Here is a 20,318-nt window from a genome sequence, read left to right on the forward strand (position 1 = left end):
ACCTGCTCATATCACTCACATAGCATTGAATACTGTAATTAAAAAAATCACATTGACTGTGGTGTTGTCGAAGCTTTCAGTGGTGTATTGACGGCATCTTTATTAGAGATACAATTTGCTGTGGTCAAATGCATTTGGAATATAGAGGAACATCCTCTAAAGACAACCACTTCCCTACATGGACACTTACACAACCCAAGCTCCTCTCTGGTGCAGCACTTCTCTTCACCAGAAGATGGCAGCAGTAGGTTGTGTATCTTCCCTGCTCTACTTGTCTTTGGCCCATCAGAGATACTGCAGTAGCCAGTGATGGAACAAAATGTTCACTTGCAGAGAGTCAGCACGGTGTGGTGGTGTTTGCCTCTTCTTTATATGTGAAAATGATTTATTCCATAGCTAGGGTGAAGGCTGAGCAGCAGATCTGGCTGAAACATTATGATGGAACCCGAACTCTTAAACCAAAGGATCTCTGTGATGATTTTTTTCCTGTGATTATGTGTGGCCAAGAATGCATTCGTTTGTCTCAAGTCCCTCTTTACTGTACCTCTAATTTTAGCCTCCTCTCACTCTTTCTTTGTCTCCTCTCCCTCTTCCACCCTCCCCTCTCTGAAGCTTCTGAATGGAGGCTGAGAATAGCAGGGAGGCTGCTTCAGTCAGAGCTCTTGAGCAGGAATGCCTATATATGGAGTCTTACACCATCACTGTGCACTGATGGAGTAGCAGGTACATCGAGTGAATGTGGGATACTGTGATTTGTAAAGAACGATGGTGTTTTTTTTTTTTCTATGCCTACTATTGTGTGTGTATGTGTGCGTGTGCAAGCGCATCATCTTAGGTGGGAGGCCAACGGTGTGTGTTTATGTGCACGCACACAAAAACCTCGATGCCAAGTGTGTGCGTCAGTCTGAGTCAGATAGTGTCTCATTCTGTCTCGTCATGTGTGTGCGTCAGTGCTGTTGCTGAGCGAAACTCGCTCCAGGGGAAGAAATGGTGGAGTGTGTATGGGAGGGAGGAAAGGAGGCAGGGATTGTGGGATGATGATGATGATGATGAGGCTCAGGGAGGAACAGGGGGCTTGACTATGACGACACAAATGCATCAGCCGCATTAAGTGCACTTTAATATAAATGCATTTGTATGACAACCAAATACACTTATAAGCAACACAAAAGAACACTGATCCACAATGTCCATTCTTCAATAAGATATCATGTATATATTCCATCTTATGCAATAAAAATTTCTCTCATATATACAGACCAATAACTATATTTCATACAAATGTACAAATGTGTACAACCTTTCTCAAAAGAGCATATGCCTATATCCACAGACATAATGCATATGCATTAACATCTTTTTCAAATGTCACACATACAATATAATAATTTTACACATGTATTAACTTAGCCTTTAATAGCTAGAACGTAGGAATCAATCCTTTACTTGACCGTAGACAACTCTACGTGAGCATGTCGACACCATGGGAATAGTACCATTCTCAACCCGTGTCGCTTGGTAACTGAATAGAAATAGCACCCCATCCCTATTTTAATTTTTTAAAACAAAACTTTTGTATTCTAACCCCTCTCAAAAAAGAAGAATCACTCATTCACATAGTCAATTGTGCCTCACTACACCGCACTCCAGTGGAGCAACGATGTAACTGTCCATGTGTAATGGACATGGATAAAGAGTTCAGAGTTCAGCAGGTCAGGGCCATTTCAGGCACACAGGAGCCGCTATAAGCTGCCAGCATTGCAAATATTGATGCTGCAAGAATATCCAGCCAACTGCCCTCAGGCCAGTGGAGACCTGAAGAGCCCACATTCAGAGTCTAATGTACAGTACAACGCAGTGGTGGGTTCGTGGCATGATCAGAGTTCCGGCAAACTTCCAGACGACCTCTACGCGGTGTTACATCTAGTAAAGCCATGGCAGCCTTCAATATTTTTGAGATCTTCACATGCCAGGATCTCCTCACATGTTTTCTTTTGCCTCTTTTTTCTTTTTTTTTTTTGTTTGCACATCACATTGATACACAAGTTTTAGATGGAGAGATAAATATGAAATGTTAAAGGTCTGCAGCCGCAAACTCAAAGTTCCAAGTGTCTTGGATTTGAAATTGATTTCCATTTGTGAGTTTTCATGAAGCCGTGGAGGCTGAGGAAAGAGTGGTGTAAAATCAGAGCTGAACTGAATTGGCTCTGAGTACCAGATAGAGGAGTTCTGAGCAAAAAATCTGGTTTTCTGTTGTGATGTATTAATAGTGTTCATCCCAAGGATTTAAAGAATTCGTGAACATAGACCTCCAATACAATTGAAGTTTGGGTTTGCGATGCTGCATGTCAGGCATAAGTGCTATAAGTCATTTCCCTATTGAAATAACAAGAAATGTATTCTTACTCTTTTTTGTTCACAACAGATTTTTCACTACGAGTGAATACAAATGCGCGTCTGGAAGTTAAACAGCGCTTACAAGTTCAGAGATGTTACTCTGTCTGATCATATCTGAAGCTCATGTTACAGAGAAGCTGTGGCCTACCACATGGACCCAAAACCCAGTCAGTTATGGGTCCGTGTGGTTGCACCATCATGTAAATGTTGCACCGTTTTGTAGTAGTATACAGATTAATGAGTGAACAAAAATATAAAGCCAATCTTTGTTCTCAGGAGACATGTAGGAGTTTAAGTCCTTAAGTTATATATACATTATGTATATTTATACACTTAATAATTTTTTACTTTTCAGTAAAAGGGGCTCCACAAAATATGACAATATGCCATACTTAATGAAGTAAGTCACAGACTTATTTTAGAACGGAGGAACACTTCCACTCCCATCTGAAAGACAAAAAAGGGAAAAGAAGGAAAGAATAATTTAGAATTGCATGTTCAGAAAATGTCTGTCACCTCATGTAAAAGACAGGAAAAGATGCCGATAAAATTTAAAGACCCTCACCTTTGTGGAAGCACTGTGGCGATGGATGACACTGGAGTTGATACAACTCAGGTTGTTGCCCTAAGCCAGGGGCGATCGAGGCACCTGCCCCAAACATGGGTTCCAGGACGGCCAGTTCCTCCAAGAGGGACTGGGTGCAAGACACGGCGGGCGTGGGCGAGGCGATGGGCATGGAGGTGACGGGGGAGGGGGAGGCAGTGAGGATGAGGGGAGGGGAAGCTGGGATGGAGGAGCAAGAGGACAAAGGAGATGACACCACCTCAATCTCCATTGCTTCCTCCACTAGCCCCTCCCCCTCCACCTTCGCCCCGGCCTCAGCAGCCACAGTCGCCCCGCACCCAGCCATGGAGTTACATTGCGCCGATTGGACGCTACAGAAGTGGCCCACTCCCTCAAAGTGGGAGGGTTGGTGCCAGCACACTGGGGTTTGGGGAGAGGTTGGGCTAGAGGGAGTGGAGGAAGGAGGAGGAGAGGGGGAGGGAGAAGAGAGGCCAGGGGACTTAGGAGGAGCAGGGAAGTCTTGGAGGAGGGTTTCTAAGATGCTCTCTTCAAACAGAGAGTCATCATCATCAAGGAATATGGGAATGTCCAGACCTCTCCATGCCTTGATGGGATAAAACTCCCCAAGCATGTGGACTGAATCAACATCAGGAGTTTCTAGGGAAGGGGACAGGAATGGGGAGGGAGGAGAGGATGAGGGTGACATGGAAGGAGGAGAGAGTTTGGATAAGAGAGGATCCAGGTAGAATCCCTCTGCCAGGGAGCTGATATGCTGAGCTAAGAGGGAGATCTCTGCCCTCTCCTTTTCCCTCTCTCTCTCCAATGAGAAAAAGGAGAGGCATGGCTGCTTGCCAGGAGAGGCCTCTGGGGTGAGGAGGCCCTCAGGGGGATACTGGAGGGGCCCAAGTGGGACATCTACATACAATGGCCCCCGTACCTCAGGCAGGGTCATCACTGTGCAGTCACCGTCCCCGGGGCTGTCGGGAGTGGGGGGCAGTTTCTCGTAAAGGGAGCCACTGCAGGGCTCCACGGGGAAGAGGAGATCAGTGGACAGGGTAGGCACTGCCAGGGGAAGCTTGGTAGACAGGGTAGTGGGAGGAGCAGGGCTGGAGGCGGTGGTTGTTGGGGCTGATGGGGAAACTGAGGGGGCCATGGAGGTGGAGGCAGTAGCTGTTGTAGCAGAGGGCGGAGGCGTGGTAGTGCCTGTGGGGTCAAAGCTGAAGAGGGGCTCACCAAACAGGAAGCTAGCCCCACCGAGCTGGGGTGTGTAGGGTGGTGTGCACACAAACTCTTTGGTCTGCTGAGCTTGTGACGTGGGCACTGGGGGGAGAGGAAGGGGGAGGGCAGGCAGTGGGGGGTCAAGCTGGAAAGATGGGGGCAGGAGAATGTTCTGGGTGAGGAAGTCTAAGTCTGCCACTGTTGCTACAGTGACTGGAGTGGGAGAGGAGGCAGTTGAGGGGCTTTGGTCGGGGCCAGTAGGCTGCTGCTGAAAGAAACTTTCTTCTTCCAGAGAAGAGATACTGGAGCGAGGGTCGCCCTCCAGCTGCATGGCCTCAGTGGTGGAGCTCCCTGGTTCATCAGATGAGCCCACACTGCACCCAGCAGTACTGAAGTCAAAGGACTGGGCGGACAGGCCGCTGCTGCCAGGGGTGAAGACCTGGTCTGGGCTGGAGAGGGTTTCTGGGGACTGGAGGCTAAGGCTTTCCTGCTGAGAGGTGCCAGCACTCAGAACCAGGGTGAGCTGGGTCTGCTCTGAGCTGAGCTGTTGGCGCACTGACCAGGCTTCAGGCTCACTGAGAGGAAAAAGAAAAAACAAGAGGGTTAGGCTTGAGTATACACCAGTATTTACTGTTATTTATTCTCTTAAGTCCAAGTATGTGTAATAAAGAGACAGTAATTACCTGATGATGTAGTTGTTGCTGCTAATGGGGATGTCTCCAGTCTCCAGCTGGAGTACCATGTAGAGCCAAACCCAGGACTGGTCTTCTGCCTGCACTCGCACCACCATTTCAGCTCTGCCCTCTCCTCCTTCTCTCACTGTGGAGGAACAACCACAACACAGGTTGGCATCAGTCTGTAAACCTATTAATCATCACAGTGTTTTTCCAATATGTGGCAGTGGGCACAGTGTGTGTAATTGTGTAGGCATGCATGGTTGTAACGTGGTGTATGCTGATTGGTATGTGTAGAGAGTACTCTACTTACATAGGCTGCGGTGCTGAGTGGAGGCATGTGACAGATCCTGTGGGTGGAGGAGGCTGTACCACGAGCGAGAGCGTAGAGCTGCCACATCAAAGCCAAGATAGGCACTCACACTGCAGGCAAGAGTGGGCGAAGACACGTTAGGATAATTACTTACTCCTTTAGTTATCACAGCATAAAGTAAACAAATTAATTAATGGAATATACCAGTTCATATTCAAGCAACAGGTGGAAGATAGGATCTCTTATTTGTGCAGACTTACTTGTCCTGTGCATTTTGCAGCCTCATATCCCGGCCGTGCTGGGAATGGAAGCAGGCCAAGAAGAAGTTGCTCTCAGCAGTGGGAGGGGTGGAGGTGGATTCCCTTTCTCCCCCAGGGCCAGAGCGGGTAGGGTGGGGCTCCAGAGGAGAACAGAAACAAACCCAGACGGGGTTGGAGGTCCAGTAGGACCCAGCAGTCGGAGAGGAGGGAGGGGGACAGAGGCAGCGAGCTCGGATCAGAACCAGCTTGTTCCCAGCACTCTGCCTGCGCACGGACTTGGAGGTGTTGAAACGACACCGGAAGAGACGATCTGCAAAGAAGAAGATGTGAGGAGGTTTAGTGAAAACAGTTTGTGCTATTCAGTCTGCAGTTTGAGTCTCACTGGATGTGGGTATTTATGAAACTTAAAATTGTGAATTTATATATCTTTTCCTACCTGTATCAAGTGATGTAGAGGTTGAGAGGTTGGTCCTCATGACAAAGTGGTCAGAGGCATCAATGATATCATACACACTGTCACCCTGGGCCACAAGATCCACCTGAAAATGAAAGATAACATTATTTATTAACACCCAGCGAAAGCCTGAATGTCCATTTAAGTCACTGAACTATGGAAAAATGGCTGTCACTGACTCATTAGTGCCCCTGCTTTGAGTGCAGACTCACCATTGAGTGTCCGAGATGCTCCGAGACGCTGTCTGACAGGTACAGGAGCTTCCCTTCCCCAGTCAGCAGCATCAAAAACCCCGGCAGCGCCTGCACCAACTCCGATAGTTCATGGAAAGACAGAAACCTTGCACTTTCCTCAAGGCTGGCAGCAGCTCCTGCTTCTAGAAAAAAAAATGTAGACAGAGCAGAGGGACGCCACTTTAGTTAATAAAACTCGTTCTAAAGCAGCATAAATGCAACATTCCCTGCTCCCCGCAATAGCCAATAGCGGCCGCAGTGTAGTTCAGCACCATGGACAGTGATGTTGGCTCATTTCTTGGCGTTGAAGCGTTTCAGCACTGGACAGCGACACATCATTGCTGCAAACGAGCCTCTATCTATCTGTCACAATCATCGGGCAATTACTCTCCCCTGACTGAACAGGTTTTCCTATAAAATCACATCTAGACCGAGGCAACTGCATGCGGTGTCACTAAAACACTTGTTGATTCCGCGCATGATCCAAACCGACGGTGAGAAATTGCAATCTATCTAGGAATGTGTCATTCTCGGGCAGGAATACATTATATGGCATTCATCAACAGGTAGTTTTTCTGAATAAATTCTGTCTTACCTTGAGAGAAGAAGACAGATTTCCTGGTGTACATGCAGGCAAGTGACATGATATGCAGGTATGAGAGCCGCGCTTTATCTGCATCGGATATGGGCAGCAAGTCCTTCAGGTTCCGGATCTCCGCGTTGATCTGGTCCCTTCGAGCCTTTGATGCTCCTTTGGTTGAGCGGTACATTGTAGCCAGTTAACAGTGAACTATCAGATTCCTCCAGATGTAAGTTGGAGAGTTGTAAGCGGTCTTATTTGACGTCGTGCCTCGGCTGAAGTCGGGGTCCCTGTCTCCAAGATGTATCAGAGACGGGCTGCAAAGTGATTAAAAAAACCTTTGAGGTGTGTTATTGGACTTTCATCTCATCTCTTTTCAGAGTAAGGTTTTAAAACCTTCTCTTGTCCTCTCCTGTCTCTTAAGCTCCGCCACAGCGTCCAGCTCGGATGCTGGCCGACTGCTGGATGTCTGTCCCCCCTTTCAGAGTGCAGGTGGTTCGGCGGCTGTGCTAGCCGTCTCTCGCCCAGAAGTCCGGAGCCCGTAAATCTGGTTGAGGGACTCTGCTCGCCGGTCACTTATATAGCCTGGGACTCCGCCGGAGTAGGGGGGCTCCCAACGCACCAACACCGACGTAAAAGGGAAGGAGGGGGGGCTGGAGAAGAGGGGGGCTGAGGGGGATTGATATATCTCACATCAATGTTAGTAATGGTGAAATTCTCCCCCTCCCTCTCCCGTGCCCTCTCCTTTCGGTGACTCTTCCCCGACGTCAGCTCTTCCCTCTACTCGGTGATGACGTCGGACTGAAATCGGGAGCTCCGGCGACGCAAAAAGCCCGATTTGGACAAAACCGAGTAAGGGGCGGAGTCAAGCGTAAAACGTAAACGGAGTCACCGGACTCCGGTGTATTAGGGGGGAGAGGAGCGGGGGGTGGGATGACTGAGCTGCATACGAAAGAGGTCTCTGTGTTTATATGTCTGGCACGGGTAGACTACCCGCCATTCCCTCTTTGCCCTATACCTGCCAATAAACACGCCAGGTGCTTGTTAGTTGATTTGCCAATTCCTTCTGACCACTGTTTACTGTCAACATTGATTTAGGAGTGATGGTGCATGCTGCAAAACCACCGCATACCCACAACATATTCAATCACTGTGCTGATTTCTTTTATTTTTTTTACGAGAGGAGGACATGGATGTTCGGGCTTGTTGCTCATAGCACCGTTCCTCCGTCGCCTTTTATGAATGGAAATCGTTTCTGAGCAGCTGATGTTTGTGTCGCAGGGCTAAAAATGAATGCATAAACCAACCTAGGCTTATACTGTTTTGCAGTCAGCCAGAGATGAATACTACGCATGTCCCGTGATTTCAAGGTAGACTGCATTTTCCAATTTTCTTCATGTTAAATGAACCTCGCAGGCACATGGTGCTGCAAACGCTCCTAATTCACTGTAAGAAGTAAATTGAAACATCAATTAGGCTAAACAATTAAAGACAGAGTGAGCTTAGTATGTTCCTTTCTACATGGAGGTTAAGCCTTGTGCTTGATTTGTCTCAAGTAGCACTGAAGGATAAAAGAACTGAAGCATCTCTAGAATAAATGATACAAATATAGAGACACGAAAGTCCCCGTTATAATAATTAGCAGTGCTATAGGAAGTAAACCACCACAGAGAGGGATACTGTCACTGTATAAACTCATCATTGAGAATATATGTCATTACTACAGGAATATATTATGAACAATGAGGCTATGGTATTAATTTTTCGGTATCTGTCGTATGATTCTATCCATTCAACAAATGTCGTATCTGCTTTATGCGTGTATCCACATCAACGGTCACACGATTCATCCCTCGTCTCCATCCAGCACAGCGGGGATTAAAGCTGACAGCGGCAGTCTTCAGTAGGTTAATGAAAAGTAAAGTCCTCTAACCGAATGACATTCATGAATAAGTTGAGCGCGCGCACGGCAGCCATTGCGCAACTAACCAGTCGCCAATTCGCACGTGAGATAAACCGTGTTGTTTCTAAAAATAGCTCTCACCGGTGACTGACACAAGGCAAGGACCAAGAAGCGCGCCCCCGCATCCAGCTCCAATCGTCCTATTTATAGAGGGATGTTTTCACTTGGGCTATGGCTCAAAATAGATTTGTATGAACTTCGCATGTGGGACCGAGCGGGTCGTAACACGGTGCACTCCTGGCTCTGTGTCGCTGTCCACCGCTGTGTCATGCTGACCGGGTTTTTTTTTTTTTTTTCTTTTTCTTTTTCTTTTTCTTTTTTTTTCTGGAGGGACGTATTCTCCTGTAAAAGGTGACTTGACAGTTATTTCATTGACCCGGCACCCTTTTCTTCGAAAACAATAATATTGAATTGTCTCTGGGTTGAACCCGAAAAGTGAATTGTTAGCCTCAGTGATTGTTTTTCTATTTGTTTGGCAGTTTCTTAATGCCAGTCCCTCTGCAAGGTGAAGAAAAGGTCAGGAAAAGACTACAGTGCTGATCAATGAATGTTATTCTGTATCATGTGCTTGTGTGTGTGTGTGTGTGTGTGTGTGTGTGTGTGTGTGTGTGTGTGCGTGTGTGTGCGTGTGTGTGCGTGTGTGTGTGTGTGTGGACACGCACACCCTTCTCATCCCAGTGTCTCAGACTGAGGAAACATTTCCAAATAGATGCAGCTTCCTATCTAACCTACAACTGAGATGGGAAAGTCACATCCCCATCTCATTGGGCTCATTTAGGCTGCCCACTGTGCTTACTGTACTTACATTTAGCCTCATTTAGCCTTTTTTTTTCTCCCAAAAATAATCAATGACTGGTCGATTAGCCCACTGATGAATCACCATCCCTTTTCCTGGATATTTAGCTCTGCCTGGTTCCTCATCAGCGCCTCTGTGTGCATGTTTCTGTTCTGTTTCTTACCCTGGTGGTCTCTTCCTTGTACCTCGGGGTTTTGTGTTGATGTCTGTTTTTGTTTGGATGTGTTTTTTTGTTTTTCAATTGTCAGATTTGCTTATTATGTGACTCAGCCATCTCCACGTCCTCTCCTTTAGCTGTTTTTCTGTTGGTTCCTGTTTGATCCTTGCTGGAAGTGAAAGCCCAGAGGTACTGGGGAGCCATCAAATCATCAGAGAAGAGTGATGAATGAGCACCTACAGAGGTTTTGGTGAAATATCTTTGCACCAAATATTACCCCCCTAAGCCTCACGTTCAGTCCTACAGTCTTTTCTTTGCTTTACATAAGACCATTGAAGCCACTTTAATGATACTCTCATTTCCATTGTACATCACATGGAGGAGCAGCGCCCCTAGACCATGGAGTGATGCGTCACATGCCAGTGTGATGCTGCAGTGGGGGCCATAGTGTGTCCACACAGTGACACTAGTTTCCCTTTGGCACTTCTGAATGCAGCATCCCACTCATTCAACTAGTTAGTGGTTGTGCCAGTGCTCTCTCATCCATATCAGTTCATTGAGAGGACGCATGATTGTAAAGAGGCTGTGCATATATCAGGCACCGAAAAGAAAACTGCAGTTGACTCATGCCCTCTCATGCAGGTGCATCAAATATAGCTTGTGCTTTTTCTTTGATTTTACGCTGGTCTGTTGCATCAATGGAATAATCTCATATTTCTCATGTATTTTCTACATCCATGCTTCTCATATCAAGTCCTCCATGGCGGCCCAGTGTGTGGTAGAGCGCGTACCACATATCAAGGCCAAGTCCTTACTGCAGCTGCCCTGGGTCGATTCTGAGCCGAGCCATTTGCTGCATACTATCCCCTATCTCCCACTGCCTCTCTCTAATATCACTATCGAATAAGGCAGAAATGCCAACAAACAAACAAACAAACAAATAAATGAAAGAATGAATGAGTGAATGAATAAGAAGTCCTCCAAGCACCGAAGCTTTAATGTTTCACAGATAGTGAAAGTCCATTGTCAGGCCTAGTTGTGATGACACTGAGCAAAAGTGAAAAAAAAATGTGCACCATGATTGCGAGACATTCTCTAAAATTCTCATTTACCTTCACTTGACGGTTTGCAGGAGAGAAATCCAGTCTATTAAAATGTAAAGAAAGCAAATTGATTCTTGATGCGGGGCATGAAGTACAGCGACACATACACATTACAGTTACCTTGAAATCCCCATGTATCCTCACTGTAACAGCCTTTCAAATTTAATGTGAGCATTGCTCACTATCTGCTCCAAACAGGTGTAAGTACCAGGACGTTGATGAATCTGCTTTCACAAATGTGGAACATTACGGGACTAGTTTGCCATTGCTTTTTCACTTGCTTGTTTTTAATTTGTGTCTTTCGGTGTTCTCAGTGTCTCTGCAAACACTTGTGAATGTCCTGGAGTGTGTTTGTGTTGTCTAATTATGAAAATTATATCTGTTCAGCTTGGTCTCATGCACAGGCTTTCAGCAAGGCACAGCTGCATATCGTCCTGCCTTGCTGCCTCAGTGTCCTGCCTGTCGGCCCACAAACATTCAGCTCTGCACTTTCAGACTGTCTGGAGAGCTCAAAAAGACAAATAAGCCACAGAAACAGTTTCTGTTGTATGTGTAGGCAGTCTTGTATTGGCTGCACAGTTAGGAATGGTCTTAAACACAGTCTTTTAGTCGCTTTCCCCTCTTAACGTCTGGTTTATTTTCTTAAGGTCACTAGTGAATGCCATTCACCGCCATTGTGTTATTGGCTGAGTGATTATCAAAAGCAGTAGCAGTTCCAACTCGCTTTTCATGCATCTCACATTTGTGTACTTTGTTTTTTGCGTTGCTTTTCATCACTGGATGTGCCACTCATTGCCTTGCGCTGAACTTCCTTGCGGTGACAACAATGTTAAACCTTTGTTGTCGGGTAATTTCCATCCATCAAAAACAATCCTCCCCCTTTCACATCCTTCTTTTGTCCTTGCAAGTTCAGACAATCAGTGCCAGTCTTGCTGCAGCTGTGATAGTCCCATTCCCTTATACGTAAAACCTAATAGGATGATTGATTGATCTGAGCATTTGAGAATGCACTGGATGTGTATTGGCATTGCATTAACTTTCATAGTTAATCCAATTTATCTTCTTTTGCACCTGCTTGACTGGAGTTAAATCTTTCTCTGACACTAGGTTTGCGTTGCTTCGCACACAATTCTGTCTCTTACAGCCTTATTCACTGAAGCACCAAACTCTCAGGTTTCTGACATCTTCTCCCGAACAGCCTCATGCTGCATTATGGCATTTCCCTCCTCCTGATTTCTCTTGTGGAAAAAAAATCATTCAGCATTCACCAGTAGTTTGGCTGAAAATGTACCCACAGTGCCTCCATGATATCTTCATATTTCAGGTTGCCTAGCTTCCGCAGGGTAATGAGCTGTAATCCATAAGTTGCACTCCCTATTACAACAGGCCTGGTACAATCCTCTCCCCCTTGATGTCATTAGCAATAATAAAATACTTCAAGTGCTCAGCATAAGTACTCCAGTGTTCCTTGTTCTCATTAAAACTATCCAACTGTCCAGATAACAAATCCTCGTCTACCATTAACGAGGCAACATTCGCTCACAAGCAAGATGGCTAAATACAAAATTACATTCATCCCTTGTGTGACCTTGTGGGCTGTCACTTTCACACCTGTCACACTGTTAAATCAAAACTGCCTCACCAATCAGAAACCCACTGATGGTCATTATCAAAACTGATTAGCCAGTTATTTATGTAGAGACATTCTAACATTGATTATGCTTGAATTGCTTCAAGATTTGGGTCTTTCTCTTAAAACGGATTTAACTGTGCACTCTTTATTTCCTTGCTGCCTCTGTGCCTACAGCATTTCGTTCATTCATGATAAATACAGAGGCTGTGAGTTACAGGTTATTTCACCTTTTTCATATCTTTTGAAACCCAACATTTGATTCAGAGAATAACATACAATGTCAGATGAATAGTGCCCTGCACCCTGACAGCACCATGATTTCATGAATAGAATAGAATAGAATAGAATAGAATAGAATAGAATAGAATAGAATAGAATAGAATAGAATAGAATAGAATGGCACAGCAGTGCAATGAAGTTTGTTTTACCACTCCTGGGCTGTGCATATAAACAGTAAAAAGATAAATGCAATAAAAATACATCTAACCAGATTAAGATACAAATGTAAAATAGAAATGTATAAATAAAAAATAGTTACACACGTTACAAGAAAATTTAAACATAGTTCAACCATCAGTTACTGCACATGAACAATGTGACAATTTGAAAGCAAGTTTTGTGAGCAAATCTCTGGTGTGCAGACCAAAGTAGGAAGAGCACAGCCCTGAGTTACCCGCTGCACACATGAATCCCATTTTTACTGGAGTTATGACTGGTGAAAACAATCACACCAGCCTTTTCTGTTTTGAGAGGTAGTGTTTGGAGGGGAGTTTCGAACGGATTGGTGATGTCACCGCTGGAGTTCTTTAAAAGGGTACTGTCAGACTTTCTCTCAGCAAAAAATAGCGCACATCTTTATGCAGGAGCTCCCAGAATAAAACACTCAAAGTTGTTTTGTTTTTGTTTTGTTTTTTTGTTGTTTTTTTCCACCCAGCAGCAGCAGTCTCATAGGTACTTAAAGTGTCCCAGTGTCCCACACACTCTGTTGTCTCACCACTGGGCCGGATAAATTGCTAGCTCTTTCATTGTTGCAGTTGTCATGATAATCTCAGCCATTATGAGACAGGGTTGTGTTGGTATCATAGGTGGGTGGAAGATAGGAACATGGCTATGGAGAGGCGGATGTGTGAAGAGTGGGGGGTCGCGGGGATGAGTGCCTTGTCTCCCTGACAGCAAATGGACTTCAATGAATCCAATTAGTGGGTCCTCTTTGTACCAGAAAAATATGCCTAAATATTCATATGGAGATTCATTCAGTCTTATCCCCTCTTTACTGCGCCCACTCACTCACTCTCTCACTCACTTGCTAACCCACTCACTCACTTACTCACACAATCACACATTCATTCACCAACACTTACCCTCTCCCGATCTCCATCTTTCTGCCTGTTTTTTTTTTTTTTTTTTTTTGCCTGTCTTTCTCTCTCTCACATACAGAAACTCAGCACAAACTGGACAAACAGTATGAATATTCAGTATTTTGTTGTTGTTGCTGTTTTTTTTTTTTTTTTTTTTTTTTTTTTTTAATTCTTCCATACATAGTCTTACCCATTTTCAGTTGCTGTAATGGGCAACAGGCTTTCCAACAGGTGTGACTTTCACAGCTTCAGCGATTGGCAGAGACAGAAACTGTGGATGAGGGACAAGCAGCATGTTCCTCAACAACCTTAGTCATCACATCACAGGGAACAGCAAGTATATCACCCGTCCCTCTGAGGCTATATCCATCACAGAACACGTATCGTAAGAAATAGCAAAGTTGAAAGGCATGTGAGTAATTTTAGCAATGATTAGAGCAAGGTTATGTTTAACTCAAAGATAAGGGGGCTATAAATAAGGTGAGTACATTATTTCTGGGCCACTTTGGGGTGAGGAGTGCAGGAGATGGGATTGGAGGGGGTGAAGGTGTGTGTGTATGTGTGTGTGTGTGTGTGTGTGTATGCATGTTGAGGGAGTAGAGGATGCAGAAATTACTTTCAGGGTAAACAAAATGGGAGGCTCTCGTGCCAGAGGTGAAAGATACTTGTCCTTTTTTCTAAGACTCTCTTTCTTTTTCCTGTTTATTTTTACACCCAGAGAGTCAAGGTCTGCGCTCTGCTTCTTGAAAGGAAGGAGCTAATCTGTCGCCTAGCAACACCTCCCACTCCTGCATCGAAGCGGGAGTGAGAGAGGATGTGGAGCAAAAGGAGTGCTGGAAAAAAAAAACCAAAATAAAAAAAAATTTAGGGACACACAGAGAGAGGTGCACGATGGACAGAAAAACTGGGAACAGGTAACAGGGAAATCTGGATGGACAGTGGCGTGTGAGAGATGTGCACGATCACCTCTGAAAAGCTGAAGTGAAAGAGGCCGACAAACAAATTACGAATTCACACATTATTTATAGGGTGTTGGTAGTATTTGTGAAAATGAAAAACATGCAACTAAACATAGATACTAAACTTTGATCAGGAAATTCACATCATCATGCCATCTCCTGGCAGAGTAACTTTAAAAATGTTTGCACTATTATTTGTTACATCTGTGGAACAAAAGGCCAAATGAATGAAGACAATATCCACGGAAGAGTAAATGTAAATAAATGGATAAACGCTATATAATGTATACTCACTCTTAGGTTCACAAATGTAAGGCTGATGAAATATGGTGCCGTTTGTGTGAATTTTATACTGAAACGAGCCTCATCTCATCATAGTTCTGAACAAAACAATGTCCCTTTATCTTCAGAAAATCATCCTGCTTGTGCGACTCAGCTTTTCTGTCTTTTCCAGTATGTTCTCTAACATCAGCATGATGTGAGGTGAACTCTTTTTCATAATAAAACGCTAAATAGAGTACATAAAGCCAATGTTCTTTGACTGAAAATAATGCATGTACAGTCTTGGGGCCACGCCTGCGTTTGAGCATGCAAGTCATTTGATTCACACACCGACACCTTCCAACTGCACTGCATGTTGCTCTGTCTGATTTAAAGGCTGACAGATTCACAGACAGACACAACCTGTGAATGTGAACCATACAAACACCCACACACGCCACTCCACCCACACCAGACCCCCCCCCCACCCCCACCCCCTCACCTCCAGCCTTTATTCCTCGCTCCCTGCCTCCTTTCCTTACCAATGCTTTGTGAGCCAGTAGCCTTGTACCTTTCTCTCCTTTTTCAATATCCAGTTTATATTTAGAACCCAGGGCACAGAACAGGGGGCAGAAGTTTCTCTAGTGCTGTTAGCTGTGCTAAGCTCTCCATCTTCCCAAGGTCTTTGGATTATACTTAGATTCACAGGAGAACATAGGGACAATAAGTTGGTAAATTGCCTAGATAGTTGCTAGGGATAGAGTCCACCATGAGAGGCTTTATTGTATTGCATAAGAATGAATGTGTGACGATGATTGAGCCTAATATAGATTTCAGAATAAATTTATCACTTGCATTATATGTGTTTTTGAGGGTATAACGTTAATTGTTTAATAAAACAATGTTACATTTAAACAAAGGAAAAGCTACTGGCTACTATATACACCTTTTTTTTTTTATTATTTGGGATAAATTGTGTAACCAGCAGGTATTTGTTCAGCATTTCATATCTTATATATTTCATCATTTTACAATATATACACTTTTCCCACAGCACCATACTGTAACATACCACCACAGACACTGACTCTTTTTCCCCACAGTAAGTTGGTGCTGATGCAGGGTTGCTATGGTGATGTGATGTAGATGTGTGACATCATGAGAGACCTCCTAGCAGCAGATCTTTCATTGAGACTCAGCCTCTCTCCCTTTTTCCCCTTTTCCCCCGTTTCTCTCTCCCTCTCAGTCTTACTCCCTCGATTAACTCTCACCCTCATTTCAGACAAAAGGTCAGCGGGCAGATTGAGCGAGGCAACAGATTGCAACATGTAAAGTATGGATGGACTGTGCCATCGCTCACCATTTATTGCAATTATTGGCTTTAATGTATATTAACCGGCACATATTCAGGAAGAGTGGACAGAGTGAGATGTTGCGTAACGAATGCAGAGAAAGAGTGGGTTGATGTTGTGAAGTTGAGAGAATGAGAAAGTGAGGGAGGAACAGATGTGCTCGAAAGGCTTAATATCAGGCGATAAATTGCATCTGTACCTTTTTCTTTTCTTAGATTTCATCCATTTGTCCTCCTTCCTGGCTGTCCTTGTATAATGTGGCTCAAAATACATCTCTCTTCACCAGATGTTTTGCTGTTATAACCACATGACTGCCATCACTGCCATTATCAACTACCATTACTTTTTTTTTTTATTTAATTTTGTTCCTCCTTCTTTCCTGAGCAATTTACTGATTCATTCATTCATTCGTTCGTTCGTTCATTCATTCTGAGCTGATTCATGAATGGATGTGGTCAATTACTTTTCAGCTGTGGCTTGTTCATCTCTTCCTACCGAGACCTACTTTCTATCTATAGTGGTCCGAAAACACATTCACACAAACAACATGGTGTCAACACTCTAGTTAGCGGAAGGAGTAAATAAGGTGCTAGATTCTGATGTGGGAAAACTTTATTGTCAGTATGTCATTACCTGTTCCTGGGAAATTGTCTTTTATATTGGCTCATTAACATGAAATTGGAAACATCAATAAAAGGCAGATTTGCAAATATTACTTAAGCGCAGATCGTCTCTTATTGCCTGCTCAGAAACTTTATTGTTGTGGGAATAAGAGATTTGTTGTGGTTTACTGGCCACTAGGACTTTGTAATGTATCTAGTTGGAAGAGGTTGCAAGGAGTTGTTGTGCAGAAGGAGGAAGTTGCAGTGTGATTAGACTTGACGAGCGTTTGGGAAGGTCTCATAGTTTTGACTGTAGTGCAGTGCAGTTCTGGTCATTTTGCCTCCCTGCTAGATGTTGGTTGACATTTTCATCAGGCTGAAATTGCATGGAGAATTCACAGGGAATCGTTACTTGTCTGAATCTGACAAAATGTGCCTCAGCAACACATCGTTAGAGGCTAAAGGCCACAGACCAAAGATCTGTTTCACAGTCATGCCAGTTTGCAATTCACGAAATTCCACTTCAGCTTTTGCTCTTTGACGTTCACATACCTTTCAGTTTTTCATTTGTGTTATTTTTTTTTTTTTTTACAGGGCTGAATATCTTTTCAGCCTAGGCCCTTTGCCGCTATACACCCACACACCCATAGCAACACGTTGTCGTTTCTTAGTAACCACATTTACGCAATGAGTAAAGAAATTGAAGGTAGAGTAGGCATGGGTAAGGTCTAGCTTAGAGCCTTATATAAATCTATCGAAGGCTCCTATGAGAGAAAAGCGAGAGTCTGGCTCAACAGCTGGAATAGAAATCTCATCAGCCTTCATCAAATCCAGGATTTCTGATGGGCTGAGCTTTTGTTTGCTTGAATTCAATCAATTAGGTAAAGATAGACAAGATGTGTTAAAGTGCTTTTAGGAATCTGGGCCCCTCTCATTTTGTTTGCACCTGAATCTCAGCATTAGATCTCGTCAGGCAGGGAAGTGTGTGCTGTATGCACTCAAGTCCTCTCTGAGTCTCAGTGCAGACACCTGCACAGCCATATTTTTAATTATATCTCTGCTAATTGTGTCACTGAAATGTGACCCAATATCCTGTTCACTGTGATACCCTGCACTAAATTCCCAGGTTGCTGGAAGGAGATTACACTGACCCGAGGTAATGAACATACCCAGCAATTGAACCTGTAATTGGACTACACTGATAAGCTAATTGTTTCCAGAGCTGACAAGAAATGGCTCTCGTTGAATTACACAGAGCACAATTTAGAGAGCATTTTATTGTAAGCTCCTGTGTGATATGTGAAGGTCACTTCTTGTATGACAAATGTCCCTAATCAAAAAAAAAAAAAAAGTCTTTGGAATTCGAGATAATCCAGCAGGATTTGTTCCAAAGTAATACAAAATCCAATCAAAACCTATTATGCTTTGAAATAAATTCTTTAGCATCCTATTAGACAGTGAAACATGTTTGTCAGAGCACTCGACGATTTAAATGGAAATTCCTACCGTTTTTTATAATCCTTGTCAATCATCCAAAAACTCCTGTGTGCCTTCTATTTGAATACTGCAGGTCTCCTGCAATCCCATTTAACCTGCTAACAGGATATGGGATGAGGCTCTTCTGTTGGTCTTTCTGACAAAGACTGAAATTAGACCATTACAGTTAATGTGGCAGTGACACAGTGAAAATGTAAAAACTGATTCACTGTTATTTTCAGGGCAGAAATACTTCATATTTTATTTAGCTGTAATAACTGTAAGTGTGTGTAAATTAGATAGATATTATATATTACTGATTTAGAATCAAAAGAATGGTAGTCAAGACTACATCCTTACAATGTTTCTTAATATTGTATGTGACATTTCATTTACAACATTGTATTTGGGTTCGCTGCGCATCGTTAGAGAGGCCTGGGAACACTTACATGCATTAAAAAGCAAAATTAGATGTATCAAGCAGTTGTTGGCTGTCCCCTTCACACTACCTGGTCAGTATTTTTAGATTTGTTGATTGGTGTTGTTGTTGATCTGCTGGTTATCTTCAACTCTCCACCACAACGATCTCTGAAAACACAAGGAACACATCCTGCCTCATGTCCCCAACTAATTTACACTCTAATCACTCAGACCTCTTCTGATTATAAAGACTGTTTTTGATGTCACTTGGATTCCACTGGCCGCTCTTTTCATTAATGAACTAATGTCGGTGCTGGGGAGAGGGGGGGGTGTGGGTGGAGGGAAGTGACACTCCACCCCGCTCCTTCATTGATAAATATAATACCTGCATTGTAGTGGAGTGGAGGGGGAGGCATCGAGAGCTTTTGTAATGCAATAGGCAGGGAAAAGATCAAAGCCCCGCTCTGAGGAGACCGGCCCTCCACTCTGGCAGCATTTTCAGATGTCTTGAGCCGACATACAGGAAGGGTTGAATTCAGTGCTGATGGAGAGGTTTCTTTCTGTCCAGCATGTTTGTTCCACCGTTGCTCCAGACGTGAGATAGGGTTGTGGAGTGCTTGGCACACTCTGCCCTGGGCCTTCATTTTTCTGCTTCCTGTCCCACGTCCGCCCCCACTGCGGCCTACAGGGCACGGCTTGCCCAGAAATGAGATCATATCGTGGTAAAGGTGCCAAAATGAGGCCCAGCGCTCCACCACTCCCCTCTGCCACCCCAAACACTCCTCCCACTCGTCTGTGTGGGCACTGCCACTCTCACAACACATGCTCTCATATGGAAACACCCACACTACGCGCACACACACACACAGGGACATATGCATCACACCAACATACATGTACGCAGAGCCACACACATTGCTCTCTTTCTCCGTGCCCACTGTGTTGGTACAGTGTGATACTGGTTATTTTTCTGTCTGTGTGCCAACAGGAAATGCCAGCACACTTGTACCACTGCTCTTCCCTAATGTGAACACACACACACACACACACACGCACACACAGCATACCTCCCTCCTTGTCAACCCCCTACCCCTCTTCCTATTACCCTTCTGCACTCTTGAATGCCATCACTTTGCCAACTTTGATCTCCATCACAGTACTGTAAGCCTAAAGGAGATGCCAAATGATGCCTATGAAAGTTGAAAAAAAAAAAAAAAATTCTATACCACAAGATTATTTAAGAGCTTGGTGAAAAATACAGTATTCGTGTTTGCTGCAGTTGCTGTATTTTGCTCTGTTCAGATTGTCTGAACACTTTGTGAAAGTTGCCACCGCTTGTTCCTCCCACAGGTGTATGAGTTCACGGAAAACGAGAGAAAAAGTAGGTTCAGTAGTCAATTAGATTACAAAACCAACAAATTCTTTTCCCTCAGATTGTTGCTATTCCTGGACTGTTCTGAGGGATCTGTGTATCCTGCTGCCCCCTGCTGGCTGAGCAGTCTGCTGCGCTTACATAAAACAGCCCTGTGCGTGAGTCATCACCC

At 44.2% G+C, this 20,318-nt stretch overlaps 1 protein-coding gene across 1 annotated transcript; it reads right to left on the minus strand.

Annotated features, from left to right (window-relative positions):
* Positions 1–2,815: 2,815 nt before the first annotated feature.
* On the minus strand, positions 2,816–6,884 carry npas4a (neuronal PAS domain protein 4a). The gene is made up of 8 exons (XM_030062350.1): positions 6,710–6,884; positions 6,094–6,257; positions 5,864–5,966; positions 5,428–5,737; positions 5,168–5,277; positions 4,864–4,999; positions 2,963–4,755; positions 2,816–2,844 (listed from the first exon to the last, which is right to left on the minus strand). The coding sequence occupies exons 1-8, from the start codon at positions 6,882–6,884 to the stop codon at positions 2,816–2,818; spliced, it is 2,820 nt and encodes a 939-aa protein (XP_029918210.1).
* Positions 6,885–20,318: the final 13,434 nt, after the last annotated feature.

Source organism: Myripristis murdjan, chromosome 10 (genome assembly GCF_902150065.1).
Source record: "Myripristis murdjan chromosome 10, fMyrMur1.1, whole genome shotgun sequence".
Lineage (NCBI taxonomy): Eukaryota > Metazoa > Chordata > Actinopteri > Holocentriformes > Holocentridae > Myripristis > Myripristis murdjan.